We start from the raw sequence: 12,797 nt of genomic DNA, 5'->3' as shown, positions 1-12,797 counted from the left end.
TCACACAGGTGCTATGAAGGACCCTCAGTCCAAAGTAAGAGCTCTTACTGGAAATATATTTTTTAAAGCTGAGATGAGCAAAACCATGTTCTTGTAATGCTTCATAAACTGTCTTTTCAGCCTGTTTTACCACTTTAACTACCTGCTATAATGTTTCTTTATATATCGTCTTAGCCATTGTTTAAATCCATCAATATGGAAGTATTTTCTTTTTCTAAGCACAATCATTTCACCGCCGACCAATCAACTGCACTTTTGATTGGCCTTCTTCAACAAAACAGCCATACTAAGAAATCCACTGAACATTTTAGTAATGCTTAGCTGAGACCTTTTCTGAAAGAAGGCTTTGAAAAGTATGGCTCACAATGCTTACATAAATCTGTAATCTCACTGAAGATAGCTGAAACACTAAGATAGCACACTAGGTTTCTGTGCTAACAACACAGACATTTCTCTCCACTGTTCTCTCTATTTGTGATGTATTTACAAACCTATCCGCAAAAAAGACTTCTGTTCATCGTCTGCCCAGGACAGGCGCTTGCCACACGTAGTTTTGACTGTGAAGAATAAGTAGAAGAAACTAGCAAAGAGATGTAGAAATGTTTCCTTTGGGTCAGAGGAGTGCTTGAGTAAATATTACGTTTAATCACGCTATCTCTTCTCTAAAAAAAAAAAACTGCCGTGTACCGTTGAGAAAGCTCAGCTATTCCTCATGATTACATAAAAATGACAGATGGCTGTCAGCGTTGTTTTCTGTTGCCCCTTTCCTGTCAGATGATATGTACTAAAAAGACAGATGTGCTAGTTACCCACTGCTGGAGACACACCTAGCACTTTGAAGCATTTCGTTATGTAATCCGTGTTGCTGTAATTGATCTTATTGCTGTCACTCTCTCTCTCTGCAGTGTGGAGCGTGTGGAGATTTCTCACTTGTTTGTAGAAAGTTAGGAGACAAAGCTGACTGTGAATCAAGGCCAATGCCACACAGCCTAACCCACGATCCTCCATTTTGTTCTCTCTCTCTCTTGTTCCCTTCGGTTTTTGTTTGGTTTTGTTTTGGTTTTAAGAACATGAGAGATTATAACTGGAGAAGATAGGTGTGATGTTCATTAACCGAAAGAGCAGCAGATCCGTTCATGGAGGAATGTGCTTCCTGTGGGTCACTGAACTTTTGTCAGGAGTCTAAATGCTAAAATAAGCCGTCGTCTTAGGGAGGACCTGCTCTCTGTTCTATTTATGTTGACAAATTCCAGTGGTTTTCACCAAATGAACGAGAACCTTTGGTCACATTAACTTGATACGGCCGTTTCTATTTTTGTTTTTGAGTCTGTTACTTTAAAATGTTATTAATGATGATTTTGTTTTTGTTTTTTTTTTTGTCACGTCCGCAGCGGGGATTAGACAGCCTCTCCATGAAGTCGTCGGACAGCGATGTAAGCGACGTGTCCGCTATGTCGAGCGCGTCTCGGCTTAGCAGCACGAGCTACATGTCTGTCCAGTCAGAGAGGGCGCGAGGAAACCGCAGGATCAGGTATACCCCCCCACCCCACCCCCACCACCAAAAGTCCACACCCCACAACCCTGAATTTGTCTGGAGCCATCGTTCGTCATGAGCAAATCCTCTGGATGACCGTTCCTAAAGGTCTTGGTAGTTTCCTCTCGTTATGTTTTTGGTGAGTTCGGGTTTGGCTCCGCCTCTTCCTTTTTTAAATGGAGCCAAATGGCTGAACGTCACTGTGCCCACAGAGGATTTGGTCATTGTGATGATGGGAGTGTGGTGTTAGATATAGATATATATGTGTGTGTGTGTGTGTGTGTGTGTGTGTGTGTGTGTATATATGTGTGTTATGTTAATTGGTTTTAAAAGGGCATGATTCAACACGGAAACCTTGGCAAGTCATGTCATGAAGCAGAGTCTAATTTGGGTTTGCTAATTTAAAGGTCGCCATAGAGACCGTTTCAGGTTACGGACCTCCATCAGTCTGAGTTTCTCATAACTGTCTTACCCTCACACTTACGGGTCGTTTTTTTTTTTGTTTGTTTGTTTTTTTGAGTGCCTGTTTATTTTGAATGTATACTGTCTCTTTTTCCTGCATGGCCATAGCTGTGTTTAATGACTTTTTTCTCTCCGTTTTTCTTGCATGCTTCCTTCCATGCTGTTCCTCTCTCTTTGTTTGTTTGTGTGTGTGTGTGTGTGTGTTTGTGTGTGTGTGTGTGTGCGCGTGCGTATGCGTGGACATGCATGCCTGCCTATAGCCGCACTGAGGCACTTCAGCTGAGCCAGGGAGAGGAGGGCGCTCTGGCCGAAGCGTCAGAGGAAGGGGCAAAATCAGAGGGGGGAGGGGAGGGGGGAGCACAGGGGAGCACAGAGGTGGCACAGGAGGAAGGAGGAGGAGGAGGAGGAGGAGGGGAGGAGACAATGGAGAGATCAGTCTCAGAGAATGATGTCAGGTAAAATCTAGTTGGTTTAATCCCCCCCCCCTCCCCCATAACCTCTAAGTTAGTTTAGTCCCCACACACACCACCCCTACCCAAAATAAACTCTAAGTTCAAGGCTGTGGTACATATGGTGCTATATATAAACTCATTGATTAAACTTGTTTACAGCTGCTCTGAGACTAGACTAATACCCCAGATGTAATCTTAAACCTGACTCCAGGTCAGTCCTCATTCCTTTTCCCATCATTTGTCCCTTTAATCTTCGTCTTCAACTTCCTTAACCATCCCAAACTGAGGAACCAGAACTCACGTCCCTCTGGATCCAGATCCCATATCATATTTTCTTTTTGGATCGTTGTAGAAATAGAAAAGCGTTGAACCCATCGTGAGAGCTTCAGGTTAACACATTTAGGCAATATTAATTTCATATAAGAAGACTAAAAAAAACTTTATAGATCAGGTGGTCAGCTTTGGTGGTGTTCAGTGAACACTGCCTAATATCAGTCATCCCGATATAAACATTACTTAACCAATAACATTTTGTCATGTCAGAACAGTGACGTAATACTCTGTATATATAATCTCGACCCGGTCTGTAGTAGTAGCTCTCTGCAGGCAGTTGAATTGGTCACATGAATGGGCCAGAGGTAGTGTGATGTAACAGGGTCACGTGCAAAAGTGTGATTCATAGTGTTATGACCATATGTGATCATATGTTACGTTCTCACAGCGCAGTATGAGGTCCGCTCAACCCTGTGGATTCCAAGCATCCTCAATGAAATATATGCCAAGAAATCTGTAATACACAGATGACCATGTGACTAGACAGTGTTTAAGGTGCTCTGCCAGTTTTATGTGTCCTTCACAGAAGCTAAAGTTTTGAGTTTAGGGGAATCACAGCCTTAAGTTTGCCTCTTCTTCCCTTCTCTCTCCTCTGCTTTAGCAAGAACTACTTAAAACCATTTTTGATGATTTTTGTGTGTGTGTGTGTGTGTGTGTGTGTGTGTGTGTGTGTGTGAACGTACCCTTCTCCTGTGTGGAAGATATGTTGTTAACGTGTGGTGTTTGTATGTACCTGTGTGTGGCATCTGTTCTGTGTTCTCTGTGTTATTTTGTGTTTAATTTACCTGTATTTATTTGTGAGCATACCGTACTTTTGTTTTTGTCAACACCTCCCTCCCCCTCCCTCCCTCCCTCCCTCCCTTCTTCCCTCCTTCCATTCTCTGACTGTAACTCCTAGTGTGCGTCTCTTATGCAATCTGACCGTCATCACTCTGTCCCCCCTGTGTGACATTCGACCAGCTGTTAATCACCGTGCCAATTAGAGCAGCAGAAAACCATATGCAGCAAACCAAACATATTCACCTCTCTTCTCCTTTTTATTTTTTCACTCCTCTCTCGGCCCTAACCCGTGTTTCCTTCAGAAACTTTTCCCTAACTTCCAGAGAGTCGTTAGACCCAAACAAAACCATTAGACCCATTAAAACGCTGTCAGCGCACACATTAGTTAGGTTGCATAACGGTTCAAGTTAAAAATCTTATTGTTATAATTCATTCATTCGAACGGACTCCGTCCCACTTAACAAGATTTAGATCGTAAATGGCAAAATGGGATGTAGACGTCTTGAAAAGGGTTGTTTTTTTTCCCCTTTTTTTTCTTTTTGTCTGAATGAAAGAACACATGACACACTGACTTATTATTTTTTGACAATTTTTGAACAATTAAGTTCAAAGCAACTGCTGTTAATGGGTCTTGGACTGATGTTTCTCAGTTGTTGTCATGTTTATTTTATATTAGCATCGTGTTCAGTTGACTATGTTATATTGACAGAATTGACAATGCTGTGTTTTCACACAGCACAAAGGAAGCCTAAACGAAGCAGGTATGCTCGATGATTAGTTTTCAGCGCGGCGAACTTTAATCATCGCCTCCGGTTTGCATTTGTGACACACGGCTGTTTTCCTTTTTACGAGACTTCAAGTCTGCGTGTAGTACATAGCTTCTGAATCAACCTCCACAGGAAGCCCCATGTTTTGCTCAGCGTTTTTCAACAACTTCCTCTTCTCCCTCTCCTCTTCGCCATGTTTCCACAGAAACGGTCTGCTAGCCCTTGCTCATAGTGAAGTCCAAAAGAAAAGATTAAAAAAAAAAGAATAAAAAAAGGAGAAAAAAATGGAGGGTGGCTCATCAAAGAAACAATTAGCGGTGCTCCTTCTCTCGCTAATGGCAAGGAGAGCGAGAGACGGGACAAAAGCTCCGTGTCCGGTCCGCCTACCATTTCGCATTTAACGTCGATTGATGTGGCAAGTGATGGGTCCCATGGTAAAGGGCCTGCCTGCATATCTCACTCCATTAATCTTCTCGTCCTCACTCATAACAGCTTGGAGCGTCTACAAACTTCACCCGCAGGAAACGTGTTTTAAGGAATGAAAGAATACATCGGTTTGCTTGGAACATTGCTAAAATGCTGTATCAAAGACCTCCATTGATGTTTTTGAAGTAAAAGTGCAGTGTATCCTCTAAAATGATCTTTTAATGTATGATATTACGAGGGAATGCACTTACTTAGGCTTGGAGTGGGGTTGATAGACACTGAGTAGACGTAGGCTAATGGCTAAAATGTCTTGAGTTTGAGACTTATTGCACTTTACAGCAGAATGCCACTTCTTCTGTGTGGTTGGATTCCAAGACCCAGCAGATGCACGCACCTTGGGCAGGGTTGCCATAGAAACTGCACGTTGTCGTCACAGCTGCAGAAAGACTTGAACTCGCTGTCTATGGATTTTTTTTCTCGGAAAAATGGTTTCACAACACACTGTAAGAGAATGGAGGGACGCAGTCACGGGCCTGATTCATTGATTCAGAAAGAAAAAGAGAATCAAGAGAAAAAGAGAATCAAGGCCATTTTTGCCTCTGTCTTTTGCATTAGAGTTCAAGTTATAGTAATTATGTGATCAGTATATATAACCAATATGTATCAGTATAATTGTATATCATCAATACCACAAAATGATGAAATTATTAAGACGTGTTGCACCAATGCAAATGAATAGCTTTATTGACGGTGGGCTTGTGCCTCTGTGGCTTTATGTACATCTTCCACACGCAGGATGCAAACCTCTGGCTTTGTTAGTCAGTGATTGGTGAAAATCTTAAATGTTCACTCATGTGGCAGAGAAACATGTCTCACCGTTGTCGCCTAACTAGGTCATTACATAAACACCCACTGCGTGATGTCACCGCTGGTTCGTCTTGTCGAACGGAACATGGCGCTTTGGATAAAAATACACAAAATGGGATATGCACAAATCAGGAACAAACCGTACCGGCGCAGAGACAGAGACAGAGACAGAGGGGTGGGCTATAAATCCCCCGGAGAACATTCGTGTGTACACAGCGCCCATCGAAGCACACACGACACACACGCTGCCCCCTGGACTCCCAACGAACAATGCACAAATCCAATATGTCAGTGAAAGGTCGTCGGAGACGGACACACGGTTACCAAGCCATCTTCCAGAACACTCCGCGTTCCAACCTCGCATTCCATGTGGTTCTTAAAAGCCTTAGATTAACAGCTTAATGAAACAGCCATTTGTGGGTTGTTTAAACAAAGGGGAAAGACCTTGTGTTTGTTCATCCTAAACTCTCTTAGGTTTATAAAAAAGATGAAATCATTCACTTGGTATGTTAAGCACCCATCTAACTAAGCCCACTTTTCAACCAACACATGTAGAAAGTGTACAGTATTAAATATTGTCTAATTGTAATGGTCTTCACAACTTGTGGTCAAGTGCCAGCAATAGGATAGGATTAGGTGTCACAGAGTCTTGATTGGTGCTTGGAGAAGAAATGGAAGGAATTGAATTCAGAGAAACCTCAGTGACACAGTCTTTCAGCTAGAAAGCAACAGCAGATGATGTTTTAAGCAGCACGCGCAAGTTTAGTCATATGAAAATTGCAGTACAGCCAAGATGCTAATTAGTTTTAAATGAAGTCCAAAGATCAAAAAAAAGAAAAGAAAAGGGAAAAAAAAAGCTGAAATGCTTGTTCATCATACTTTTCTGACTAACTCCCGTGAGTCATCGCACAACTGACGGTGTATACAGTGAACTGCTGACATGCTGTTCTGTTGCACGTTTAAGGAAGAGCAGCGGTACACTGGACTGACGGACAAAGTGCAAAATCTTTTCCTTTATATGCTTCACTTTGAGCTGAGCTCAGAGAGGAGGCGCTGACCTGAAAGTGATTGGTCAGAAATCCTGAGTGTTGAAAAAAAAAAAATAATGACGCCTTTGTCTTTTTACATATGTGGGATGGTTGAGTAATTAAAAAAATGGTTGTAGAGACAGGAGTGTTAACTATAGCTGCTGTTTGAATATATTTTCAAAAGTTTTTGTGATTTTTTTTCCAGTCATTGTATGAGCTCACGGTACAAGCAGGGATGTGGTGCAGAATGTATAGGCGGTAGCACATAGCAGATGGCTTCATTACCATCATATCAGTTAAATTGGCTGTCAGAATGACTCACACAGTGAACCTGTAAGATTCTCCTATAGGAAGAGAGCTTATAAAAAAACATGAATCTAATGAACGTATATCGGCGCACCTATTGAATTGTAGATGACCATGATGACTCCAAAGGAGAAGGGGTTGCAGGGTGAACAAAAGAAAGGGTTTTTTGTCCCTCAGCAAGCTCTGTTGCTAACAGCACAAACGGGTTCAGGCTTCTGTCGTGATGACCTGACAGGGGAAGCAGTAACACAGTGATGAAGCGTGCACCAGTTTACTGGCACGTCTCTGGTCTTGTTTCTTTGCCTTTTCAGCCTTCCCATTGGAGAGGAGGACAGGAAGAGGTCATAGCTGGAGTCAGTGCAGAGCACAGAGTCAGAGATTACATGAGTCACGCAATAAATGAGTAATACCTCCATATAGTTATAAATCTGGAATATGATGACAAGTAATGCAGAAATACATTATAAAATTAAAATAAGAAAAAGCTAGAAAATGATGAACCGTAGGAGGTTTGCCGGTTCAAACACTTTTAGCTTTTCGGGGGAAAATATCCGTTTTTATCATCATGACGTGAACTTTGCTTGGTCTGCTGGTTTCCGTTGGTTACCATCGATTTGTTCCCGTGTTGTTTCCTTCCAACCTGTATGCTGTGGAGTATCTGCATGACCTCTGACCTTTGCCCTTTTTTCAGAATCCCACAGCCCTGTAGCTGAAGCCTCTCCTTGTCTTTCTCTTTTCCGCTGTCATCCTCTTTTTTTCTATGCCTCTTTCCTCCATCTTCCCTTCCCTCTCCTTCCATCTTTCCCTTTATCTCACCCATCCCCTCTCTCTCTCTCTTACTTTATTCCTTCCATTTATCAACTCACATCTCCGTTGCTGACAGTGACTTTACATCTAAAATCAAAAACAGGCAAACGGGTAACGCGGGGACCAACATGACCAAGAGCTCGAGCGTCGGGGGGGACATGTGCTCCCTGGGGAGGAACGATGACGATGAAGACGACAAGAAGAGGCGATCCAGCTTCGGTGCCAAAATGGCGGCCATGGTCGGGCTGGGGAAGAAGAGTCAGAGCACCTCTCAGCTGGATCCGGAGGGTGAGAACACGCCGGCTTTTCTTACTGTCACCCTGACACTGATGCTACTTAGTCTGGCTACCAGTGGACATTATTCATATGGTAGTGTACTGTGATCAGACTTTCCCTTCAGTTCTAAGGCATCCCAAAGTTGTGTGGGTGTCCAGACTGTCTAGATGAAAAAAAAAAGAAAAAAAAAAGAAAAAGAAAAGCCCAAATGAAAATTACCGTGGATGATGAACACACTAAGGATTAATGGCTTGTCTCTCTTTGAGTCAAAAAACTCCCACATGTTGGCCCAATTCACATAGCTCACAATAGCTCTGTAAAGTTTTTTGATCAAAAGAACTTTTGACAAAGACTCCGGACTGCTTGCCGTTGAGATGAGTTCCAGTCATTTTGGCTGGCTTTTTGGTTTCAGTTTGAAAGTCTTTTTTATCTCTAAAGCTGAGGTTCCATAAAGGCCAACAGCAAATGCCCTTATTCTGTTTTATGGAATGGTAAACACACTTGACCTTTTCACTCCCCAGATGTCCTCTTCTGTCATCTCTAGAGAAAACATTCTCCTCCAGTTCAGTTCAGAACAGCTCTTTCAACAGACAGAAAGCTGTAATCAAACTGCCATCCTGTTCTATTCCATAAACTGCTGTTAAAGTGTCAGAAAAACCCATAGCGAGAGACATGACAGAGTGTTGCACGTGAGTGGAAGTCTCGTGTGGTGAGGAGGTACCTTAGATATTTAATTTTTCCTTCCTCTGGACCTCGTATTTACACACAAAGGCTTCAGTCAACCGAATGTGTGTTTGCTCTCTTATTTTTACTAGTAATTTCATGAGCATCAATTGGTTTTTGTTAAGTACTTCACCTGTCTCTACCCATAATTCTTCTGCTTGGTGAAGTGGTGTCAAAGGTGCTTGAATTGACTGATAAAGAATGTATGAGTTACTTTGTGTGTGTGTGTGTATGTGTGTATGTTTCCAAAAAGCAGACAATTACAAAAAAAACAAAACAAAAAAACCCCCAAAACAGCACTACTAATTTTAGGTGCATTTGACAGCTCATGATTGAATTTACTGAAGCCAATGTCATACTGCTGTTTTGCTTTTTTGCGAGGCCAAATCAATTCAGTCTTTTCTAAAGAGCTTTCACGTTTCGCTCCACACGTGTTTGACTAATGAGACTCTCTAAGTGGTCTGAGTGGCAGGGAATGAAAGACAGGTGTGTTTTCACTCAGGTCACAGTCGCTTTGGTGCTTCCATTAAAATGGCTGGGACAGTCTCCTGGTGAAAGTGCTTGTGCGATGCTATTTATCAGGAGAGTAGCAGAGTTGTGTCTCTGGAATCGCAGAACCCAATATTGGGTTAGCGTCTGTTAACCCAATATGTGCAAGCAGAGAAGTGCATTCTAAATGACGTACTGATTTTTTTTTTTTTGATAAACCAGCTTCGATTTACACGTTAATATATGCGTGCTAAGACTGAGCGTTTGGTGTGAATGCCAAATGCATGTCAATATTTTCGCACAGAGTTGTGTGAAGTTGAATCAGAGCTGGGCTTTTTGAATTCCTGATGTGAGAAGCGCGGTTATGCCGAGTCATAGAACGGCTACGGCAGACGAGCGGCGGCCTGCTGTGTTTTTCTCTCCGTCGCGGGGGATTACGAGACGATTCACGGACTAGCTCGTTTGAACACATTCCTTTCCACTCGTTATTCGATACTTTTTCATTGTTTGTTCTCTTTTCAAAGGGTAAGTTTTGAAATGATCGTTCTGATGAATGAGTTGTCTACTAAATAACCTAAGGGTTGTCCTTAAGATGAAGTGCTTTGGTTAGACAAGAGAAGACCAGATCTCGGTACCGTCAGGTTACATAAACCAATCGATTACGCCCAAAGGGAATGACATATTCTTACAGCGAATTCTGAAGTTCATGTGTATTGGTAGATTTATCTGGATCATCCGTCTGAATGGACTGATGGAGAGCACATGTTGCAGAAACCGGTGGGGAGTTTAGTTCACATTCAAATATTCACTGAGATTATTCAAGACTACACAGAGAGTTTGAACAGACTTTTAATGTGCAATTAATAACTGCCATCATAATCACTTCCATGCTAGGTTATGTTCAGATCATCATGAGATGTACAATTCGCTCTTCTTTGTACTGTTATCAAAGATAATTATCTTTTATCTCCTGTTTTTTTGTGGTTTTTTTTTTTCTTTTTACGTAATTGAATGGTATGTACTCATATTTCAGTGTAGTACTGTATTTTTTTTCAGTTTTTGCTGTGGTTCATTTTATGAACAAGAGCACGTCTGCCTAATCATCTGATCTTCAAAACACCGATTATTCCTAGACAGGACATGGAGGTGATGAGTGAATCAGTGTAGTCAATTTAGTTCATTTGCTTATCCCGCTTCCTCTCTGTCCTGTCTCTCTGAGAGGGAAGAGCTCGCTCTCTCTCTCTCTCTCTGCTTTCGTGCAGTGCAGCTGTGTCTCAGTAACCTCTCTGCCTGCTGCTTTAGTCCTGAAACGTTGCTCCATGTTCAGGCCGGCGCGGTGTGGGAGCCACCTCCGCAGACAGAGAGGGGTGAGCGGCGTCTGCTGGTTTTCAGGAAAAGGCAATGTCCTCTCTTCATGCCGCAGACGCAAAGAGCAGGGTCTCCCGCTGGTCGGGCCGTGCCGTCCTCTGCGGCCTGTATGATAAACTAAACTATGTTATCAGAAGATTAGCTGGGTCACTCCGCACCAGAGAGCGCAGAAATCATTACGGCATTGTCAGAGACGCGACGAACCAAGCCGCCCGTTCAGTTAAAAGGAGCGTTTCATTGATTGGCACATGCAACGAGGGAAATTACCTTCCTAGGTTCCCTGCTGATGTCCATTGAAGTCAGAGAGAGAGAGCAAGAGAGAGAGATTCAGAATGGCTTTGCCTCTCTCGATTACCACAGGTCACAGCTTTATATTATGGTTAATCTCCTGATTAATGAGTTGGGATTGTTGTTCAAGGAACATTAGTTACCTCTGTTTTGGCCAGTTTTTATTTTTTAAAGATTACTGGAGTTACAGTTATGCAAAAAAAAACCCCCAACCTAACAATAGTTACAAATATATGTATATATTGGGTAAACTAGCCAATTAGACAGTCACATCTGTGGTGTTCGCTGAAGTATTGGGCTAAAAAGACCAGATTTACACCATCTGCAAATTGTCATATTTTTCTGGAAAAGTTGGCCAAGACTGTTGGTTTGTGTATTTTTGGGTTAATTGTAGGCTTGACTCATATGTAACTTCTGCTGTTATGTAATTTGTGAATAATTTGCCTTTTAGCTTCCATTTAAAAGTCTTCCTTTGCAGTCTGTGTTGCCGCTGCTGTTTTGAATAAGCTACAAGTAAATGGAAGGACCAATTTCTGTGTTAGGAGGTCTGTTAGAATGTAAGGCCTCTATATTGTGTTTCATTCCGTTTTAGATCCAAACGTAAAACATCTCATGTACCATACATAACAGTTCACTTGAATCCGCATCAAAATCATGCAAAATTTGACTGGGAGTGTTGGAAGTACAGGAGGGTTGCTGCCCTGCTGTTTATTTTAGAAACCTCAGCTACTTACATCTTTTAGGGAGCAAAGTGACCGCAGTAGTTTGTGGATGATTCAATGGGCAGCTGAGCAGTACTGGTTTCTCAGAGTGCTACCATCAGGCCATGCCAGTCTCACAGGGCACTGCCAGTTTAATTGGACATCACCAATCTCACAGGGAGGCTCTGGTCTCATTGGGCTGTACCAGTCTCCTTTGGCTGCACCTGTCTTATTGGGCTGTACCAGTCTTATTGGACAGTACCTGTCTTATTTGGCAGTAGTAGTCTTACTGAACAGTACCAGTCTCTTGCGTGTTTTTTTTTTTTTTTTTTTCAAATGCCGACTTTGTCAGACATATTTGTGTTGTGTGAGTCATGTGCTTGGAGAAGTAGGCCACCTGTTCATTGGAGGCTTTGTGTTACGAGATGGTCTCTGTAAAAGCCCCCACATGTGAACTCGTCTACTAGTTTGTTTAGCCCCGTTTTCCCAGATGGTGCTCTTGATTGTTTTGACCTACATATGAATTTTTTCAAACACACTCAGCAAATGGGTGCCAGTCTCCGCTTCTGGCATGTTTTGTTTGAGGAACAAAATGACCCTTGATTTGCATCCTTTTTCAAATTGGATGAGTAACGACCGTTGGGAATTGTTTGCCTGTTCCAGCAAAAAAAAAAAAAAAGGGAAAAAAGAAAAGCATTTTTAATGTCACCTTTTCTCCTCATTTAAGTCTTTTTTTTTTTTTTTTTTATCCTCAGGAATCAGAGCCAGCTTTTGTCTCACCTGGGTTTGCTTTGGGAGTTTCACCTCTGTCGCCGTCAGTAGTAATATATTTAAAGTCCCATTTCCTCTCAAAATAACTGCTTTTATATTTAAATCGTGTCATCATGGGTACAGTCTGCGATACACTGAGTAATTCACCCCTTACATAGCTGAATATGGTTTTTACACATAATGAGCACCATTTTAAAGGAGATCTAATGATGTTCTTTTCCCTGTCTGGATCTCTCACAGAGGGCTATAAATACTCCCCGATAACGGGCTCATTGTTTTTCAACACAGGCACAAAAATCTGTAGGTGGCTGGATCGCGCTCCTTAACCACGTCAATATATGATGCCAGACTGCTTCGATTTTTAAGACTTTTTTTTTTTTTCCCTCACTCTCTCTCTTTCGCTCCCTGAACATCTTATG

At 42.2% G+C, this 12,797-nt stretch overlaps 1 protein-coding gene across 1 annotated transcript in view; it reads left to right on the top strand.

Moving 5' to 3' along the window:
* Window positions 1-12,797, top strand: part of rims2b (regulating synaptic membrane exocytosis 2b) — a 92,370-nt gene that overhangs the window by 70,645 nt on the left and 8,928 nt on the right. The window contains exons 25-27 of the mRNA XM_030788463.1: window positions 9-34; window positions 1,392-1,531; window positions 7,839-8,050. Coding sequence (XP_030644323.1) covers window positions 9-34; window positions 1,392-1,531; window positions 7,839-8,050 — 378 coding nt within the window. The remainder of the gene's footprint in view (window positions 1-8; window positions 35-1,391; window positions 1,532-7,838; window positions 8,051-12,797) is intronic.

This window comes from Chanos chanos, chromosome 12 (assembly GCF_902362185.1).
Source record: "Chanos chanos chromosome 12, fChaCha1.1, whole genome shotgun sequence".
Lineage (NCBI taxonomy): Eukaryota > Metazoa > Chordata > Actinopteri > Gonorynchiformes > Chanidae > Chanos > Chanos chanos.
The sequence above is the reverse complement of the archived record's forward strand: the minus strand, read 5'-3'. Positions and strand labels throughout refer to the sequence as shown.